Source organism: Manis javanica, chromosome 7 (assembly GCF_040802235.1).
Source record: "Manis javanica isolate MJ-LG chromosome 7, MJ_LKY, whole genome shotgun sequence".
In the NCBI taxonomy this organism is placed as follows: Eukaryota; Metazoa; Chordata; class Mammalia; order Pholidota; family Manidae; genus Manis; species Manis javanica.
Genome location: NC_133162.1, coordinates 15,509,827 through 15,527,178, shown reverse-complemented (window position 1 = coordinate 15,527,178; position 17,352 = coordinate 15,509,827). Strand labels below are relative to the sequence as shown.

The 17,352-nt window shown below is 36.5% G+C and overlaps 1 protein-coding gene across 2 annotated transcripts in view; it reads right to left on the bottom strand.

The window, feature by feature from the left end:
- Positions 1-17,352, bottom strand: part of CCDC186 (coiled-coil domain containing 186) — a 54,643-nt gene that overhangs the window by 32,844 nt on the left and 4,447 nt on the right. For both annotated transcript variants that reach the window (XR_012133003.1, XM_037011382.2), the window contains exons 2-3: positions 4,531-5,226; positions 330-456 (exon numbers count right to left, since the gene is read on the bottom strand). Coding sequence is in view for 1 of the 2 variants with exons in the window: in XM_037011382.2 (XP_036867277.2) it covers positions 330-456; positions 4,531-5,192 (789 nt within the window). In the remaining variant the exon portion in view is untranslated. The remainder of the gene's footprint in view (positions 1-329; positions 457-4,530; positions 5,227-17,352) is intronic.

The following is a 17,352-nucleotide window of genomic DNA, read 5'->3' as shown; positions in this document are numbered from 1 at the left end:
AAAAATATTCTAAAGCCAGATATAAACTTCAATGTATATATTACTTCTTCCCTTAATTGGTAAAAACAGCCTGACTGCCAGATTAAATCTTCTTTTCTCAGATTTCTATTATATACAGAATACAGTCACACATATCACATAAAAATATAAATTTAGGTAGAAGAAAAAAACAGTCTGTAATTCCCACTTCTCAAAAAAGAATGTTTTACATATCAAGCGGCCTTCTGCATTTAAAATACAACTTAGCTTACAGAACTTCAATTTTATCACAAATTTTCAGGAATGTATTTTTAAATTGAAGTATAGTCTTTAAAGATTTTCATTTTTACCTGTTTAATTGTGCTCATATGCTGCTTCTCTGTTTCTGTTCTTTTTTTTAGTTCTTCTCTTAAATTGTCTTTTTCTGAACAAATGTCTAATATGAGCTCCTGATGCTTCTTATTTTCTTTAATTAGCCTAAGTATAAAGAGGGCAGTATAAATAAATTAAAAATGGATGTGGAATATAATCTACAGATTAGGGTGAGATACTTGATTAATAAATCAACATCCCTAATTAATCTTTTTGTACAAAATGACACATTATACTTTATAAAACATTATCTGGCTAATCTGGCTATTAATTTTTTCATAGCAATTTGTGTATTTCAAATGAAGTGAAATACAATCAGATAGGAAAACCACACTATTTTCAGTTTAGGTCCTTGGGCATCTCAGTCATGCATTTCATCCCTTAAGTACTTGAACCCCTTCAGATCAGTGTTCTCAATCAGGGGTAATTTTGCCCCTCCAGACATTTGTCTAGAGACATTTTTTGCTGCCACAACTGGGGTGGAGGTTGTAAATAGCTTCTTCTTGGTGGAGGCTAATGATACTACTAAACATCCCACTCTGACCAGGACCATCCCATCACCAACAAAGAATTATCTGCCCTACAACATCAATACTGCTGCTGATGAAAAATCTTGCTTTAGATTTCAAAAAATATTTTAATGGAATTCTAATAGTTATAAGAATAGTCAATGTAAAATAATAGAAGTTTAAGCAGAAATTTCACTTTAAGGCACCTACAGAAACATAAAAACTTAAGAATTACCTACAAAATACTCAGAAATATAAAGATATTTACAGCTAATATTTTAGGATTATTAACAGCAACAGCTATTATTTAGTATTTATTGGACAATTACTATTTACTAAGTTCATCTTTAAATGTATTATTTCATTTAATAGTCAAGTCTATGAAAGTAAATTTATGAAATTATCATGATCTATTTTATTAATTAAAACAAAAAACATAAACTGAGGTCTAAAACTTGTTCCAGGTCTTACAGCTAATAAGTGGTTAAACTGAGGTTTGGAGCCTGGTCTAATTCTGTAGCCTAGGCCTTTCCATCTTCTACTTTGAAGATCCCTCATTCACTCAACAAATGATTATGGGGTATCTACTATGTTCCTATACTATTCTGTATGTTGGGAGCACGTCAGCAAACTGTCCCTGACCTCATGGAACTTTTATTCTAAGGGAGGAAATGAAAATAAACAACAAACAGATATATAATGTCACGTAGTGACTAAATCCTTTTAAGAAAACTAAAGGAGGCAAGAGGAAAGTGAGTGACAAGCTGTGATTTTAGATAAGGTAGTCAGGGTGGGCCTCTTTGAGGAGCCCAAGAATGCAGTAAGTAAGGAAGTCACGCAAATATTTGGTGAGAAGAAAAATGTAGCATGCAAGTTCATTCAAGCCTTTTTTGGCACAGTAGCTTAACTTGGATTATTTACATGATTAAAACGTATGCTCAGTTTGTTGCAGAAAGCTACTTGAAACACAAGAATCCTGGCTATAGTCCATGAGTAAATAATTTAGGGAGGCAGCAGTGAAGAGCAGCAAGCTCTCAAACTGTTACTCTTAAATCCCAAATTCACATCCTATACACAAATAACTGTTTTTAATTTAGAATTCTGGTTGGGACCTTGGACAATGATACTGATGTTAGAAAATAGAGGACTGTATGTATAAACAAATACATATGGAAATATATGCATTCATGAAAATTTAAGCCAAAGGAACTGAAAGGTAGTTTTCTTCGTATAAAATTAAATGAAGGCAAGAGAAGAACAAAATTAGTTGTAAAGCTAACCTGAGTCACAAAGCATTTTATATGAAATTAAGATTATTATGTATATGACAAGATTAACTTAGATTGAAATAATATCCAACATTTTTATAATGTTTTAATGCTCACAAAATAATCCCATCCCGCAAATATTCTCCCCTCACACAGAAGAAAAATTCTTGATTCAGAGAGGTTGCAAAACCGCTTGCAAATGGCAGTGGGAATTATATAACTCTGGGTTTCTGATGACAACTGTACTTACCCCAGTTTACCATGTTGCCACTCTTCTTACAGATGGAACAAAAAAGAATTAAGTTTTCTGCTTTACTCCTAATATTTTTAGATGAATTGTAACTAGTTCATTTCAGATAACCACATCAAAAAATCCTTTGGACTAACCAGGTTCAGATTTTAACTGCCATTTACTAGCATGTGACCTTGAGCAAGTTACTTAATCTCTTTGTGCTTCAGTTACCTCATCTGTAAAATGGAGATAATAATACTTTATGTCACTGGGGAAGGCAGTATATACAGAGAAGACAAGTAATGATTTTATAGATCTTACTATGCTGATGGAATGTGACTGTAATGGGGTATGTGGAGGGGACTTGAAAATAGGGGGAGTCTAGTAATCATAATGTGGTTCAAGTAATTGTACATTAACGATATCAAAATAAAAAAGTTTATGTCACATAGGGTTGTTGTGAGGATTCCATAAGTTAATAAAATGCCAGACAAATAATCAACAGCATGTGTTTGCTGCTGTTATTATTTGATGCACATTTATAATTTACAAGAGAGGCATGAAAGCAGTAAAAGTCAAGTCTAAGCAAAGTGAGAAGAAGCATCAAGGGATGAACTCAAAGGGAAGTTCGAGAAGAATAGGTACGGTTAGCAGGAAAATGATGAAGTTACCCTAAAATCAAGAATGGCAGAAGCACTGATGGTTCAGTAAAAAATCATGTAGTTTATCCATGCTAGTAACATTCCAGTAAGCACATGAGTAGGAGCAGCAGCCATCAGTCTTGAGCAGTATTAAGAAGGTCCTTGGAGTATCAAGAGAAGTTTGTACATCACGTTCATAGCAAAATTATTTACAACTGCCAAAAGTTGAAAGCAACCCAAATGTCCATTGACAGATGAACAAAACATATTCCAATGGAATATTATTATTCAGCCTTAAAAACAAGGGCAATTCTAACAGATGATACCATGTGGGTGAAACCTGAGGACACAGCTAAGTGAAATAAGCCAGTCACGAAAAGATAAATACTGTATGATTTCATTTATATGAGGTATCAAGAGTACTCAAACTCTTAGAAATGGAAAGTAGAATATGGATTTGTCAGGGGTAGGGAGTAATAAGGAGTTGTAGTTTAATGGGTATAGGGTTTCAGATTTGCAAAATTCAGCTAAGGAGATTGTATAATAACGTGAATATACGTAACACTACTGAACTATACACTGAAAAATAGTTTTGACAGTAAAATTTGTTATGTGTATTTTATCAAAATTTAAAATAAAAATAAAAAATAGAAAAGAAGAAAGGTTCTGGGTGCTTAAGAGAAAGTTCATTGGGTAAAACAGTGAAGGGTGAGCTGGTCTCTGGGGAAGAGTAATCCATTAAGGAAGATAATCTGAAGTAAAAGCCAGTTAAATATCCAGCAATATTTGGATTTTGCTGTATTTTCTTCTCTTACTCTCCTCTGGTATGTTGATATCTTCTCCTTTCTCTATACACACACTTCCCATTCAAAAAAAATTTTTTAAGTATTTTTAAAGGAGAGAATCAGCCTGTATTTTGGTGAAGTTTAGCATGTTTTATTTTCCTTTAAGGTTTATAAATACCTAAACATTTACATTACTTAAATACATAAATCTAGAATAAAAATACAGGATGATATAATTAGGGGAAGAGAAATGAAACTACTGTTAAAATAGAAATTAACTCCACAAATCTAAGACAAGTCTAAAATTAACTATGTTATTTATTGAATAACATCTTACTATGCTGATGGAATGTGATAATTAGCCAATTCTTCTCCAAATTTGTTTTATAAACCAATGAATTTATAATAGGTATTTTAAGAAAAAATTTTAAAACATTACTTCTCATTTCCTTTTGAATTTCTTTTAATGTTGACAATATTATGTTCTACATTCTTTCAAAACTGAAAATTTTGAGTTGTCTTTATAATTATTTCTAGGTCTTGAATGAACTTACAATAAAATATTTATACCTTTAGACTTACATATTAAATAACCAGACAAATTGACATTTGCTCAGTTATTCAGTTTTTTGATTAAGTGCATGGCTCTTGTGGAATTAAAAGAGGACAAGATACCTTTCTTTAAAGAATTAAATCTTAAATCCCTGTGGGGAGGGAAGAAACCTGAAAGAATAAAAAACTTACTTCTTTATGGTGTGCTCCTGCTGTAAATACTTATCTTGCACACACTTTTCAAACATAACTAATGCATGTTCTCCCTTATTTATTCCATTTGGTACTTGTTGTTCTTCCACAAAGTCCGTAGATAAAAGCTCAGATTCTATTTCTTCCAACAAATCCTCTGATGCTGAAACATTCTTTATTTTTGAAGTAAGTTTCTTGGTGCAGTCTGTATCATAGGGACTTTCTGAGTAAGTCTTTTGATTAGTTGGTTCTGTAAATGCAGATGATCTTAATTCCACCAATATCTGTGTTACTGTCTGTTCTGTTTCATTTGTTTTTGAAACTTGCTTTGTAAAATCTCCACCAGAATAATTAGCTATTTGTTCAGAATTTTCTGGGCATATGTTTGTTTTAACACAAGCATCCTCACCTCCACCATCATCTGGAATATAATTTTCCTGTGCTTCAGTTTGATTAGTGTGTTCATTAGGCTGACATAAAGTTTTATCAAAGTTTAATGACAACAGTTTGGACTCTCTTTCTAAGCTGCTACTTTCATCACCAGAAAATGAGTTGCTTAAGTCTTCCTTTAATTCAGATGTTTTCCCAACATTTTTATCGGAGGAAACTGAGGCTATGTATTCTGTCTCTGACATGCTGATTGGCACCAATTCACTCTGCATTTCTTCAAATATGTTTCTGATCTTCGTTTTACATCTAAGAAAGTCAAAACATCAAAAAAAAGCTTTTTAAAACAAAGACTTCATATCTTTTTGCATATACTCTATGATATGGAATAATTGAGACCACAAATTTTACACTAACAATTCTTTTTGAGTGTAAATAAAAAAAATACACTAGGCAATCCAAATAGGCCACAACCAGTAAGATGCTACAAAGTCTCCTCTCTTCTTCAATTCAGTCATACTTGATTCACTTCAGCTGCAGTTTGGCATTCCCCAACCACCCCCATTAGGTGTTGGGTATGGAATAGTATGAGTAATTGGAAGATTACATTGTTAGAATTCAACTGAATTGTTTAGAATTCTTTCAGTTCCTTCAGTTCCATGAGGGGAAAAAGACTATCTCAAGAATCTGTCAGCAAGTATTAGGGAAGTAAGACAGCAATGAAAACACTAGGAGAAATTATAAACCAATATGATAATAAAACAATGCACATTAACAGATAAAAATTTACTGAGAAGGAAAACTACACATAACAAAATACAGTTATCTACAGCCCAGACACCCTAACGCAGAACTAAGTCAGGGTATAAAGTATGACGAATCCTTGACAGGAATTCATTTTTCACCCAGGCAGGGATCCAGGAAGTACCATGGTGATTTCCAAACATAGACAATGTTCAGTGCAACTCAAATGGAGCCCGTATGCACTGCCTACCTAGGTCATAAAAAAACATTTACAAAACTAACTCAACAATGTTAGAATAAACTTTTATGCTGTTTTATAAGGGTTAGCATTCTCGCTATTTTCTGAAAATTATTCCACTTCAAAAATCATCCTGAGACAGATAAATATAAAATATTCCAGCAACCTTGATGAAAAAGAATTGTTGACTTCTTTGGTCAGTTATCAACAAAGCATGTATTGAGTAGCTGAGTTACCAGACTCACATAAGGTTGGATCAAAAAGTGGGCAATATGATTAGCATGTATAATGGGGGGAGCACAGGGAGGGCTGTGCAACAGAGAAGACAAGCAGTGATTTTGCAGGATCTTACTCTGTGGATGGGAGTGAATAATGGGGTATGTGGGGGGAACTTGGTGAACGGGGGAGTCTAGTAAACATAATGTTCCTCAAAAAAAAAAGTGGGCAATAGTTTTAACAGAAACTAGGAAAGAAATAATTCCAGATGGAAGGTTTACTTACGGAAAACAAAACAGAAATACAGAATTTTTGAATAATAGAAAGATACATGTTTACACTAGGCTGTGATGGAGGTGTTGGTCAGAGGATAGCAAAAAAATGTTAAGAGAAGATGGTCAAGCAGAACCCCCGGAAGATATGCAGGAGTGAATTTTGGTAAAAAGGACATGAATCATGATAGACTTGTATACTTGATTATACTATTCTTTCTAGCATATAGTAGGTTCTCAAATATTTGTTTAGTTAAAGCACATGAGTGAGTGATATGGAAATAGTGTTTAAGGAACATTATTCTAGGAATGCAGAAAATGGGAAAAATAACTGTAAGAAAGGAAAGACCAGCTTATTTGTTAAATACTGTGTCTTTTATAGTTTAGATTGCCCTTTGGGGCATTAACTAACATAGACATTGACCTATAGGTAACTATAAATTACCTATCCACATAAATATTTCCAAACATCCAAACAGGAGTTATGATTATTAGCTTGCTGCACATACATGTAAATGTTGACAAAGCCCACAGCAGTATTAAAGACTTGGTTTAGAGAATAAAAATTAATGCAGGAGGCAGAGCCAAGATGACGGCTTGAGTAAAGCAGCAGAAATCTCCTCCCAAAACCATATATATTTTTGAAAATACAACAAATACAACTCTTCCTAAAAGAGAGACCAGAAGATACAGGACAACAGCCAGGCTACATCCACACCAGCAAGAACCCAGCACCTCGTGAAGGGGGTAAGATACAAGCCGCGGCCTGGCAGGACCCGAGCGCCCCTCACTCCAGCTCCCAACGGGAGGAGAGGAGTTGGAGCGGGGAGGGAGAGGAAGCCCAGGACCGCTAAACACCCAGCCCCAGCCATCCGCACCAGAGTGCAGACACAGTGCATGCATGGGGTGCTGGAAACTAGGCGAACAGGACAGTAAGAGCTGTAAGCGGGTCCCCCGCAGCTGGCGCCCCTGCGACAAACAAAAGCGAGGGCTTTTTGAAAGTCTTAAAAGGACAGTGACCTCACAGCTGGACGGAAGCGTCCTGGGACACTTAGCCCAACAGATGGGAAGACCGGGGAATTTCAGGAGCCCTAACCCCCTGGGCGGCAGCGCAGCTCGGAGGCCCCTCACAAAGATAAACAGCCTCCCGGCTGCTTCTCCTCCAACGCGGCTCCACCATATCAGAGGAGCAGCCTGAGGCAGGCCATGCCCATAGCAACCTCAGAGCTTAACTCCATAGTTGCTGGGCAAGAATTAGAAACCCTGTCTGTGCTCACCTGCCCAGCACAAGCCACTAGAGGTCACTGTTCTCCCAGGAGAGGAAGGCCACAAACCAGCAAGAAGGGACATTCTCCCAGCCATCACACACGCCAGTTCAGCAAACTACCTTTATCGCCATGAAAAGGCAAAAGAATTTGATACAGACCAAGATCACAGAGTCAACCCCTGAGAAGGAGATAGACCTAACCAATCTTCCTCAAAAAGAATTCAAAATAAAGGTCATAACCATGTTGACGGAGCTACCAAGAAATATAAAAGAGCTAAAGGATTATGTCCAGAGGGAGATTAAAGAAATGAAACAATCTCTGGAAGGATTTATAAGCAGAATGGATAAAATACAAGAGGCCATTGATGGAATAGAAACCAGAGAACAGGAACACATAGAAGCTGACGCAGAGAGAGATAAAAGGATCTCCAGGAATGAAACAATATTAAGAGAACTATGTGACCAATCCAAAAGGAACAATATCCGCATTATAGGGGTACCAGAAGAAGAAGAGAGAGAAAAAGGGATAGAAAGTGTCTTTGAAGAAATAATTGCTGAAAACTTCCCCAAACTGGGGGAGGAAATAATCGATCAGACCACAGAAGTACACAGAACTCCCAACAGAAGGGACACAAGGAGGACAACACCAAAACACATAATAATTAAAATGGCAAAGATCAAGGACAAGGAAAGAGTTTTAAAGGCAGCTAGAGAGAGGAAAAAGGTCACCTATAAAGGAAAACCCATCAGGCTATCATCCGACTTCTCCACAGAAACCTTACAGGCCAGAAGAGAATGGCATGATATATTTAATGCAATGAAACAGAAGGGCCTCAAACCAAGAATACTGTATCCAGCACGATTATCATTTAAATAAGAAGGAAGGATTAAACAGTTCTCACACAAGCAAAAGTTCAGGGTATTTGCCTCCCACAGACCACCTCTACAGGGTATTTTAGAGGAATTGTTCTAGATGGGAGCACTCCTAAAACTAGATGTCACCAGAGAAAACAAAATCACAGCAAAGAAAGGAGACCAACCAAATACTTACTAAAGGCAAAAAATAAAATCAACTACCCACAAAAGCAGTTAAAGGAAACACAAAAGAGCACAGAATAAAACAACCAACATATAAAGAACAGAGGAGGAGGAATAAGAAGGGAGAGAAATAAAGAATCACCAGACAGCGTTTGTAACAGCTAAATAAGCGAGTTAAGTTAGACAGTAAGATACTAAAGAAACTAACCTTTAACCTTTGGTAACCACGAATTTAAAGCCTGCAATGGCAATAAGTACGTATCTTTCAATAGTCACCCTAAATGTAAATGGACTGAATGCACCAATCAAAAGACACAGAGTAATAGAATGGATAAAAAAACAAGACCCATCTATATGCTGCTTACAAAACACTCACCTCAAACCCAAAGACATGCACAGACTAAAAGTCAAGGGATGGAAAAAGACATTTCATGCAAACAACAGGGAGAAAAAAGCAGGTGTTGCAATACTAGTATCAGACAAAATAGACTTCAAAACAAAGAAAGTAACAAGAGATAAAGAAGGACATCACATAATGATAAAGGGTTCAGTCCAACAAGAGGATATAACCATTATAAAGATATATGCACCCAACACAGGAGGACCAGCATATGTGAAACAAATACTAACAGAACTAAAGGAGGAAATAGAATGCAATACATTCATTTTAGGAGACTTCAACACGCCACTCACTCCAAAGGATAGATCCACCGGACAGAAAATAAGTAAGGACACGGAGGCACTGAACAACACACTAGAACAGATGGACCTAATAGACATCTATAGAACTCTACATCCAAAAGCAACAGGATACACATTCTTCTCAAGTGCATATGGAACATTCTCCAGAACAGACCACATACCAGGCCACAAAAAGAGCCTCAGTAAATTACAAAAGATTGAAATTCTATGAACCAGCTTTTTAGACCACAAAGGTATAAAACTAGAAATAAATTCTACAAAGAAAACAAAACGGCTCACAAACACATGGAGGTTTAACAACATGCTCCTAAATAATCAATGTATCAACGAACAAATTAAAGTAGGGATCAAGGAATATATGGAAACAAATGACAACAACAACACAAAGCCCCAACTTCTGTGGGACACAGCGAAGGCAGTCTTAAGAGGAAAGTATATAGCAATCCAGGCATATTTAAGGAAGGAAGAACAATCCCAAATGAATAGTCTTAACATCACAATTATTTAAACTGGAAAAAGAAGAACAAATAAGGCCTAAAGTCAGCAGAAGGAGGGACATAATAAAGATCAGAGAAGAAATAAACAAAATTGAGAAGAATAAAACAATAGAAAAAATCAATGAAACCAAGAGCTGGTTCTTTGAGAAAATAAAATAGATAAGCCTCTAGTCTAACTTATTAAGAGAAAAAGAGAATCAACACACATCAACAGAATCAGAAACAAGAATAGAAAAATCATGACAGACTCCACAGAAATACAAAGAATTATTAAAGACTACGATGAAACCTATATGCTAACAAGCTGGAAAACCTAGAAGAAATGGACAACTTCCTAGAAAAATACAACCTCCCAAGACTGACCAAGGAAGAAACACAAAAGTTAAACAAACCAATTACAAACAAAGAAATTGAAGCGGTAATCAAAAAACTACCCAAGAACAAAATCCCCAGGCCAGATGGATTTACCTCGGAATTTTATCAGACATACAGAGAAGACATAATACCCATTCTCCTTAAAGTTTTCCAAAAAATAGAAGAGGAGGGAATACTCCCAAACTCATTCTATGAAGCCAACATCACCCTAATACCAAAACCAGGCAAAGACCCCACCAAAAAAGAAAATCATAGACCAATATCCCTGATGAATGTAGATGCAAAAATACTCAATAAAATATTAGCAAACCAAATTCAAAAATATATCAAAAGGATCATACACCACGACCAAGTGGGATTCATCCCAGGGATGCAAGGATGGTACAACATTCGAAAATCCATCAACATCATCCACTGCATCAACAAAAAGAAGGACAAAAACCACATGATCATCTCCATAGATGCTGAAAAAGCATTTGACAAAATTCAACATCCATTCATGATAAAAACTCTCAGCAAAATGGGAATAGAGGGCAAGTACCTCAACATAATAAAGGCCATATATGATAAACCCACAGCCAACATCATACTGAACAGTGAGAAGCTGAAAGCTTTTCCTCTGAGATCGGGTACAACACAGGGATGCCCATTCTCCCTACTGTTATTTAACATAGTTACTGGAGGTCCTAGCCACGGCAATTAGACAAAACAAAGAAATACAAGGAATTCACACTGGTAAAGAAGAAGTTAAACTGTCATTATTTGTAGATGACATGATATTGTACATAAAAAACCCTAAAGACTCCACTCCAAAAGTACTAGAACTGATATCAGAATGCAGCAAAGTTGCAGGATAAAAAATTAACACACAGAAATCTGTGGCTTTCCTATACACTAACAATGAACCAATAGAAAAGAGAAACCAGGAAAACAATTCCATTCACAACTGCATCAAAAAGAATAAAATACTTAGGAATAAACCTAACCAAAGAAGTGAAAGACCTATACTCTGAAAACTATAAGACACTCTTAAGAGAAATTAAAGAGGACACTAACAAATGGAAACTCATCCCATGCTCTTGGCTAGGAAGAATTAATATCATCAAAATGGCCATCCTGCCCAAAGCAATATATAGATTTGACACTATCCCTATCAAATTACCAACAGCATTCTTCAATGAACTGGAACAAATAGTTCAAAAATTCATATGGAAACACCAAAGACCCCGAATAGCCAAAGCAATCCTGAGAAAGAATAAAGTTGCGGGGGATCTCACTCCCCAACTTCAAGCTCTACTACAAAGCTGTAGTAATCAAGACAATTCGGTACTGGCACAAGAACAGAGCCACAGAACAGTGGAACAGATTAGAGACTCCAGACATTAACCCAAACATATATGGTCAATTAATATATGATAAAGGAGCCATGGACATACAATGGGGAAATGACAGTCTCTTCAACAGATGGTGCTGGCAAAAACTGGACAGCTACATGTAAGACAATGGAAGTGGATCACTGTCTAACCCCATACACAAAAATAAATACGAAATGGATCAAAGACCTGAATGTAAGTCAGGAAACCATAAAACTCTTAGAAAAACATAGGCAAAAATCTCTTGGACATAAACATCAGCGACTTCTTCATGAACATATCTGCCCGGGCAAGAAAAACAAAAGCAAAAATGAACAAGTGGGACTACATCAAGCTGAAAAGCTTCTGTACAGCAAAGGACACCATCAACAGAACAAAAAGGTACCCTACAGTATGGGAGAATATATTCGTAAATGACAGATGCGATAAAGGCTTGACATCCAAAATATATAAAGAGCTCATGCACTTCAACAAACAAAAAGCAAATAATCCAATTAAAAAATGGGCAGAGGAGCTGAACAGACTCTTCTCCAAAGAAATTCAGATGGCCAACAGACACATGAAAAGATGCTCCACATCACTAGTCATAAGAGAAATGCAAATTAAAACCACAATGAGATATCACCTCACACCAGTAAGTATTGCCACCATGCAAAAGACAAACAACAACAAATGTTGGCAAGGTTGTGGAGAAAGGGGAACTCTCCTACACTGCTGGTGGGAATGTAAATTAGTTCAACCATTGTGGAAAGCAGTACGGAGGTTCCTCAAAAAGCTCAAAATAGAAATACCATTTGACCCAGGAATTCCACTTCTAGGAATTTACCCTAAGAATGCAGCAGCCCAGTTTGAAAAAGACAGATGCACCCCTATGTTTATCGCAGCACTATTTACAATAGCCAAGAATTGGAAGCAACCTAAGTGTCCATCAGTAGATGAATGAATAAAGAAGAGGTGGTACATATACACAATGGAATATTATTCAGCTATAAGAAAACAAATTCTACAACAAATGCAACAACATGAATGGAGCTAGAGGGTATTCTGCTCAGTGAAATAAGCCAAGCGGAGAAAGACAAATACAAAATGATTTCACTCATATGTGGAGTATAAGAACAAAGAAAAACTGAAGGAACAAAACAGCAGCAGAATCACAGAACCCAAGAGTGGACTAACAGTTACCAAAGGGAAAGGGACTGGGGAGAATGGGAGGGTAGGGAGAGATAAGGGCGGGGAAGAAGAAAGGGGGTATTATGATTAGCATGTGTAATATGGGGGGTGGGGGAAAGGGGAGGCTGTGCAACACAAGAGAATACAAGTAGTGATTCTATAACATCTTACTACGCTGATGGACAGTGACTGTAATGGGGTTTGTGGGGAGGCCTTGGTGAAGGGAAGAGCCTAGTAAACATAATTCATGTAATTGTAGATTAATTATAACAAAATAAAAAATAAAATAATAAAATAAAGAACCCCCCCAAAAAAAATTAATGCAGGAAGTTAATAAAAGGCCTCATGATTATGTTGTATTCCAAAAATCTAGGCCCAAGTAAAATCATTCTCAAATAGGAGCATTTGTCACCTAAATTACTTTCTCCAAGTAAGTTACTTTAAGATACAACTTGTGAATGTATTGGTGCTGACTGAAATCTTAATTTAGAAATCATGCTAAAAACTAATGAAATGGTTTTAAACACAAGTAGTCAATGCTGTTATCAACTGAAGTTTAACTCAGAGCTGAACAAATTGTAACAGATAGATATATCTATTTAAAAGAGAACAAGTCTCCAGCATAGTGAGAAGAAACTATCATTTGAGAACTTTACGGCTATTGTCTGTGCTTTGTTATGTGCCATGCTTTGTCAACAGAAAAGCACTAAGCATATATTGGTTATTATCTTCTCATCAGTTTTCATATTTCCCAAGGTTCAGTCCTCAACTTTATCTTCCCTCCAGAATTCATCCACCTTGACAACTTGAAGCAATAATCATAGTTGATCTCCACATTATTTTCAGTCCTGTGCTGAGTTACAGAGAATGAAAGATCTGTTTTCCTTCACTCTATCTCTCTATATTAAAACCTCCACCTAAAGATAGGCATTTCTTATGGAAGCTTCACCATAACCTCAAACTCAAAAAAGGCTAATCTAAATTCATAATTATAGCTCCCATAATTGAGTACCCCAGCTAATTTTTCCTACTTCTGTCAATGGTATCTTTCATAGTCATGATTCCTTCCTTTCTGTTGCCCTCATATTTTTTAACCAACTTCATGTCTCCTACAATTATGCCCTCCTTTCTACTGTTACTGTTCCCTACCTACAGCCCAATCCAGGCCTGATCACTTCATATCTGGAACACTTGAACTGTTGTTTTCTCAGTCTCACTCCATTCCCACCGCCTGTGCTCCTTCCTGCAACTCCAAGTGAAGGAGCAAGGTTAATGGAAGGGCAAGTAATGAGACAGCACACAGGGCAACTGTCACCCAATCCAGAGAAGGGGTTGAAATATGTATACTACAGTATGGAGGTTCCTCAAAATGCCTAAAATAGACTTACCATTTGACCCAGGAATTCCACTTCTAGGAATTTACCCTAAGAATGCAGCAGCCCCGTTTGAAAAAGACAGATGCAATCCTATGTTTATCACAGCACTATTTACAATAGCCAAGAAATGGAAGCAACCTAAGTGCCCATCAGTAGATGAATGGATAAAGAAGATGTGGAGTATAAGTGGAGTATACTCATATGTGGAGTATAAGAACAAAGAAAAACTGAAGGAACAAAACAGCAGCAGACTCACAGAACCCAAGAATGGACTAACAGTTACCAAAGGGAAAGGGACTGGGGAGAATGGGAGGGTAGGGAGGGATAAGGGCGGGGAAGAAGAAAGGGGATATTATGATTAGCATGTATCATGTGGGTGGTGGGGGAAAGGGGAGGGCTGTGCAACACTTTGGCTCTGCTAAAGGAGAATAGGAGCTGCTCTGTGAAGTGGGTCTATGGCAGAAGGGACCAGGGAGCTACAACACTGACCCTAAAAAATCTACACACACCACCTCCACAGAGACCACTGTCAAAATGCAACCAGATGAACCAGAGTGAGGCCAGATCTACCTTTTCTATCTACAGAGGTTCACATAATGAGAACTCTGCCTCCACTGACTGGGGTCTTCTTCCCCTAACTTCAAAAGGGAGAAAAGTAGGAAACATATTAAAGCCAGATTATGTCTCTTCTTTCATCCTAACAGCTTCAACCTTTCTTCAAGGAAAAGAATAAGAGTGTGATTAATGTTTTTGTGGCTTGTGTTTTTTTTTTTTTTTTAATGACTGTAACCTGACTTTATTTCTGGAGTAAGTTTTCTCTAAGTAATTAAAAGTGGCAGAAAAGTTATGACATCTAACCAAGACATTATTAAGTAATTGTACTTCAAAGGGAAGTGGTGGGGATGGGGCAGATGTTTTACACAGTATGACTGGAGACTACTTAAGGAAAAAATAAAGCCATTTCATGTTCACACCTCAAAATTTCAATTCCTCAGTAAACAAGCTGTACTACTTTTCCAATCTTATCTCTCAACACATTCCTAAATTCCTAAAATTTCACCACATCACCATCCTCTACCGTCCCTAACCAGTCCACTCCTCCAAACAATTTGCACACTAACATTTCCATGGCTTTGTTCCCACCTAGAAATATCCTTCCCTTCAATATATCCAGGGCCAAATTATAAAGGTCCAATTCTAAAGCCACATCTTCGTCCAATTTTTCATCATCAAAAGTGCAAAAATAAAATCTCATGTAAATGAAAAGATAATGAATTTATCCTGATAAAGCACATAGTCACAAGCCTTCCTTGTGACATTTCTGAATGGGCAATCTTCAACCTTTTAAATGATCTCTATTTGCAGCAGGACAAACCTCACTCTGAACTGAATCAAACTTCTTAAATCTCAAATACAATGGTAATAATAAATAAATAAAACTAATAAATATATTCTTTACTACATTTACACTCATTCCCACAAATACTGAGTGCTTCTCAATGAAGATGGACTCACTAGGTTTACACAATGATTTGGGGGAATCAGCAGCATTTAATGGGGGAGAACCAGGTTTTAAGAAGACTTGTAATGTGCAAGACAGTGCAGAACAACAGAAATCTGTCTCATTCTGAGTATTTTTCTAGGTAAAAAATAACCTTGTTTTTGTAATTACCTCAGCTTAGGCTGTTTTACATTATTATCATCCTGTAAATTAAAAAAGGCTTAGTTTAAGTTCAAAAGACAAGTACTTTCTTCTATGCTGTTGCTCAATAATATGTCCACAACCTTTGAAAAAGTCTTCACACAAACTGGCATCTGATAACAACAGCTTACAAACCTGTTTTCTGATGCTCAAAATGAACACTGATTGGAAGCAAAAGGAAAAGGAGAGGGGTTAATGATTCATGTGTATATACGTGGCAAAGCCATCACTGAAAATTGAATAACTGTACAAGAAAGGTGGGGGTCAGTGGGGTGCCATGATGAGCTTGATTAGTTCCTTGATTAGTCAGGGGAAAAAAACAGTCAGCTGAGTCCTCTTGTGGGCCTCCAGTTGGCAATGCTGATTAGGCTAATTTGGTTACTGTCCACGTTTTTTCTTGGAGGGGAGGATATTATCAAAACTACTGAGGATGGAATAGCCTAGGAGTAGAATAAAGGGGGAGGGTGTAAAACTAGACAGTTGTTTACAAAAGCATTTCAATTAAGTGCTTGTACAAATCAAATCCCACTACATATAGTGATTACAAATACAGGTTACTTATTTGTAGATTTTCTGAAGTAAAAAGATAACAGTTTGACTTTTTAGCAACTCTGGCTCATTAAGGGAAAATACTGCATTTAAAAACTTAGCAGTCATCTTAATACAAGCATTTTTTCCACAGTTGTTTCTGACACAGTACTACAGGACCAATTCACACTTCAAAATTGTTTTGGTGGAGTGAGAACTGGTTTCGCTCTTACTGGAGCTCATCAGCTGTAGGCAACTGCTCAAGAAACATTTATTTGCCTTAAAGCCAACTATTAATCACCTTGGATTTTATTTCTTAATGAAAGAACTCACACTTGCACAAAATCATTTCCATAGAGAAGCCACATAAATGAAGTGTCTTTAACAACATTTAGTACTATTTCTTATTTTCCTAGAAATCAGCAGTATAAACAAAAAATTCAAGCTTATTCAAGAAACTGCAAATACAAATGAATCCAATCCACAGATACTTGTCAACAGGTTACCAAGCAAGCCTCCCAAAAGTACTAAGTCAGAAATACATTTCCAAACTAGGTATTAATTTGTTCACGAAGTATATATTGAGTATGCATTATGGGCAGGCACTGTTTTATCTGTGTACTGGGAACATGGCAGAGAATAATACACAAATCCCTTACGGAGTTTACATTCTGCAGTGGACCAATATATAAAAGCTCTATGCTATCTTACAACGCTGAAGGACAGTGATTGCAATGGGGTTGGGGGGGACTTGATAATATGGGAGAATGTTGAAACCACAATGTTGCTCATGTAAAACCTTCATATGATTGTATATCAATGATAATTTAATTTTTTAAAAAAGCTCTATACTAAACCTTTTGCTCTTTGTGTTCACAGTATTTTTTTTTTTTGAGAGGGCATCTCTCATATTTATTGATCAAATGGTTGTTAACAA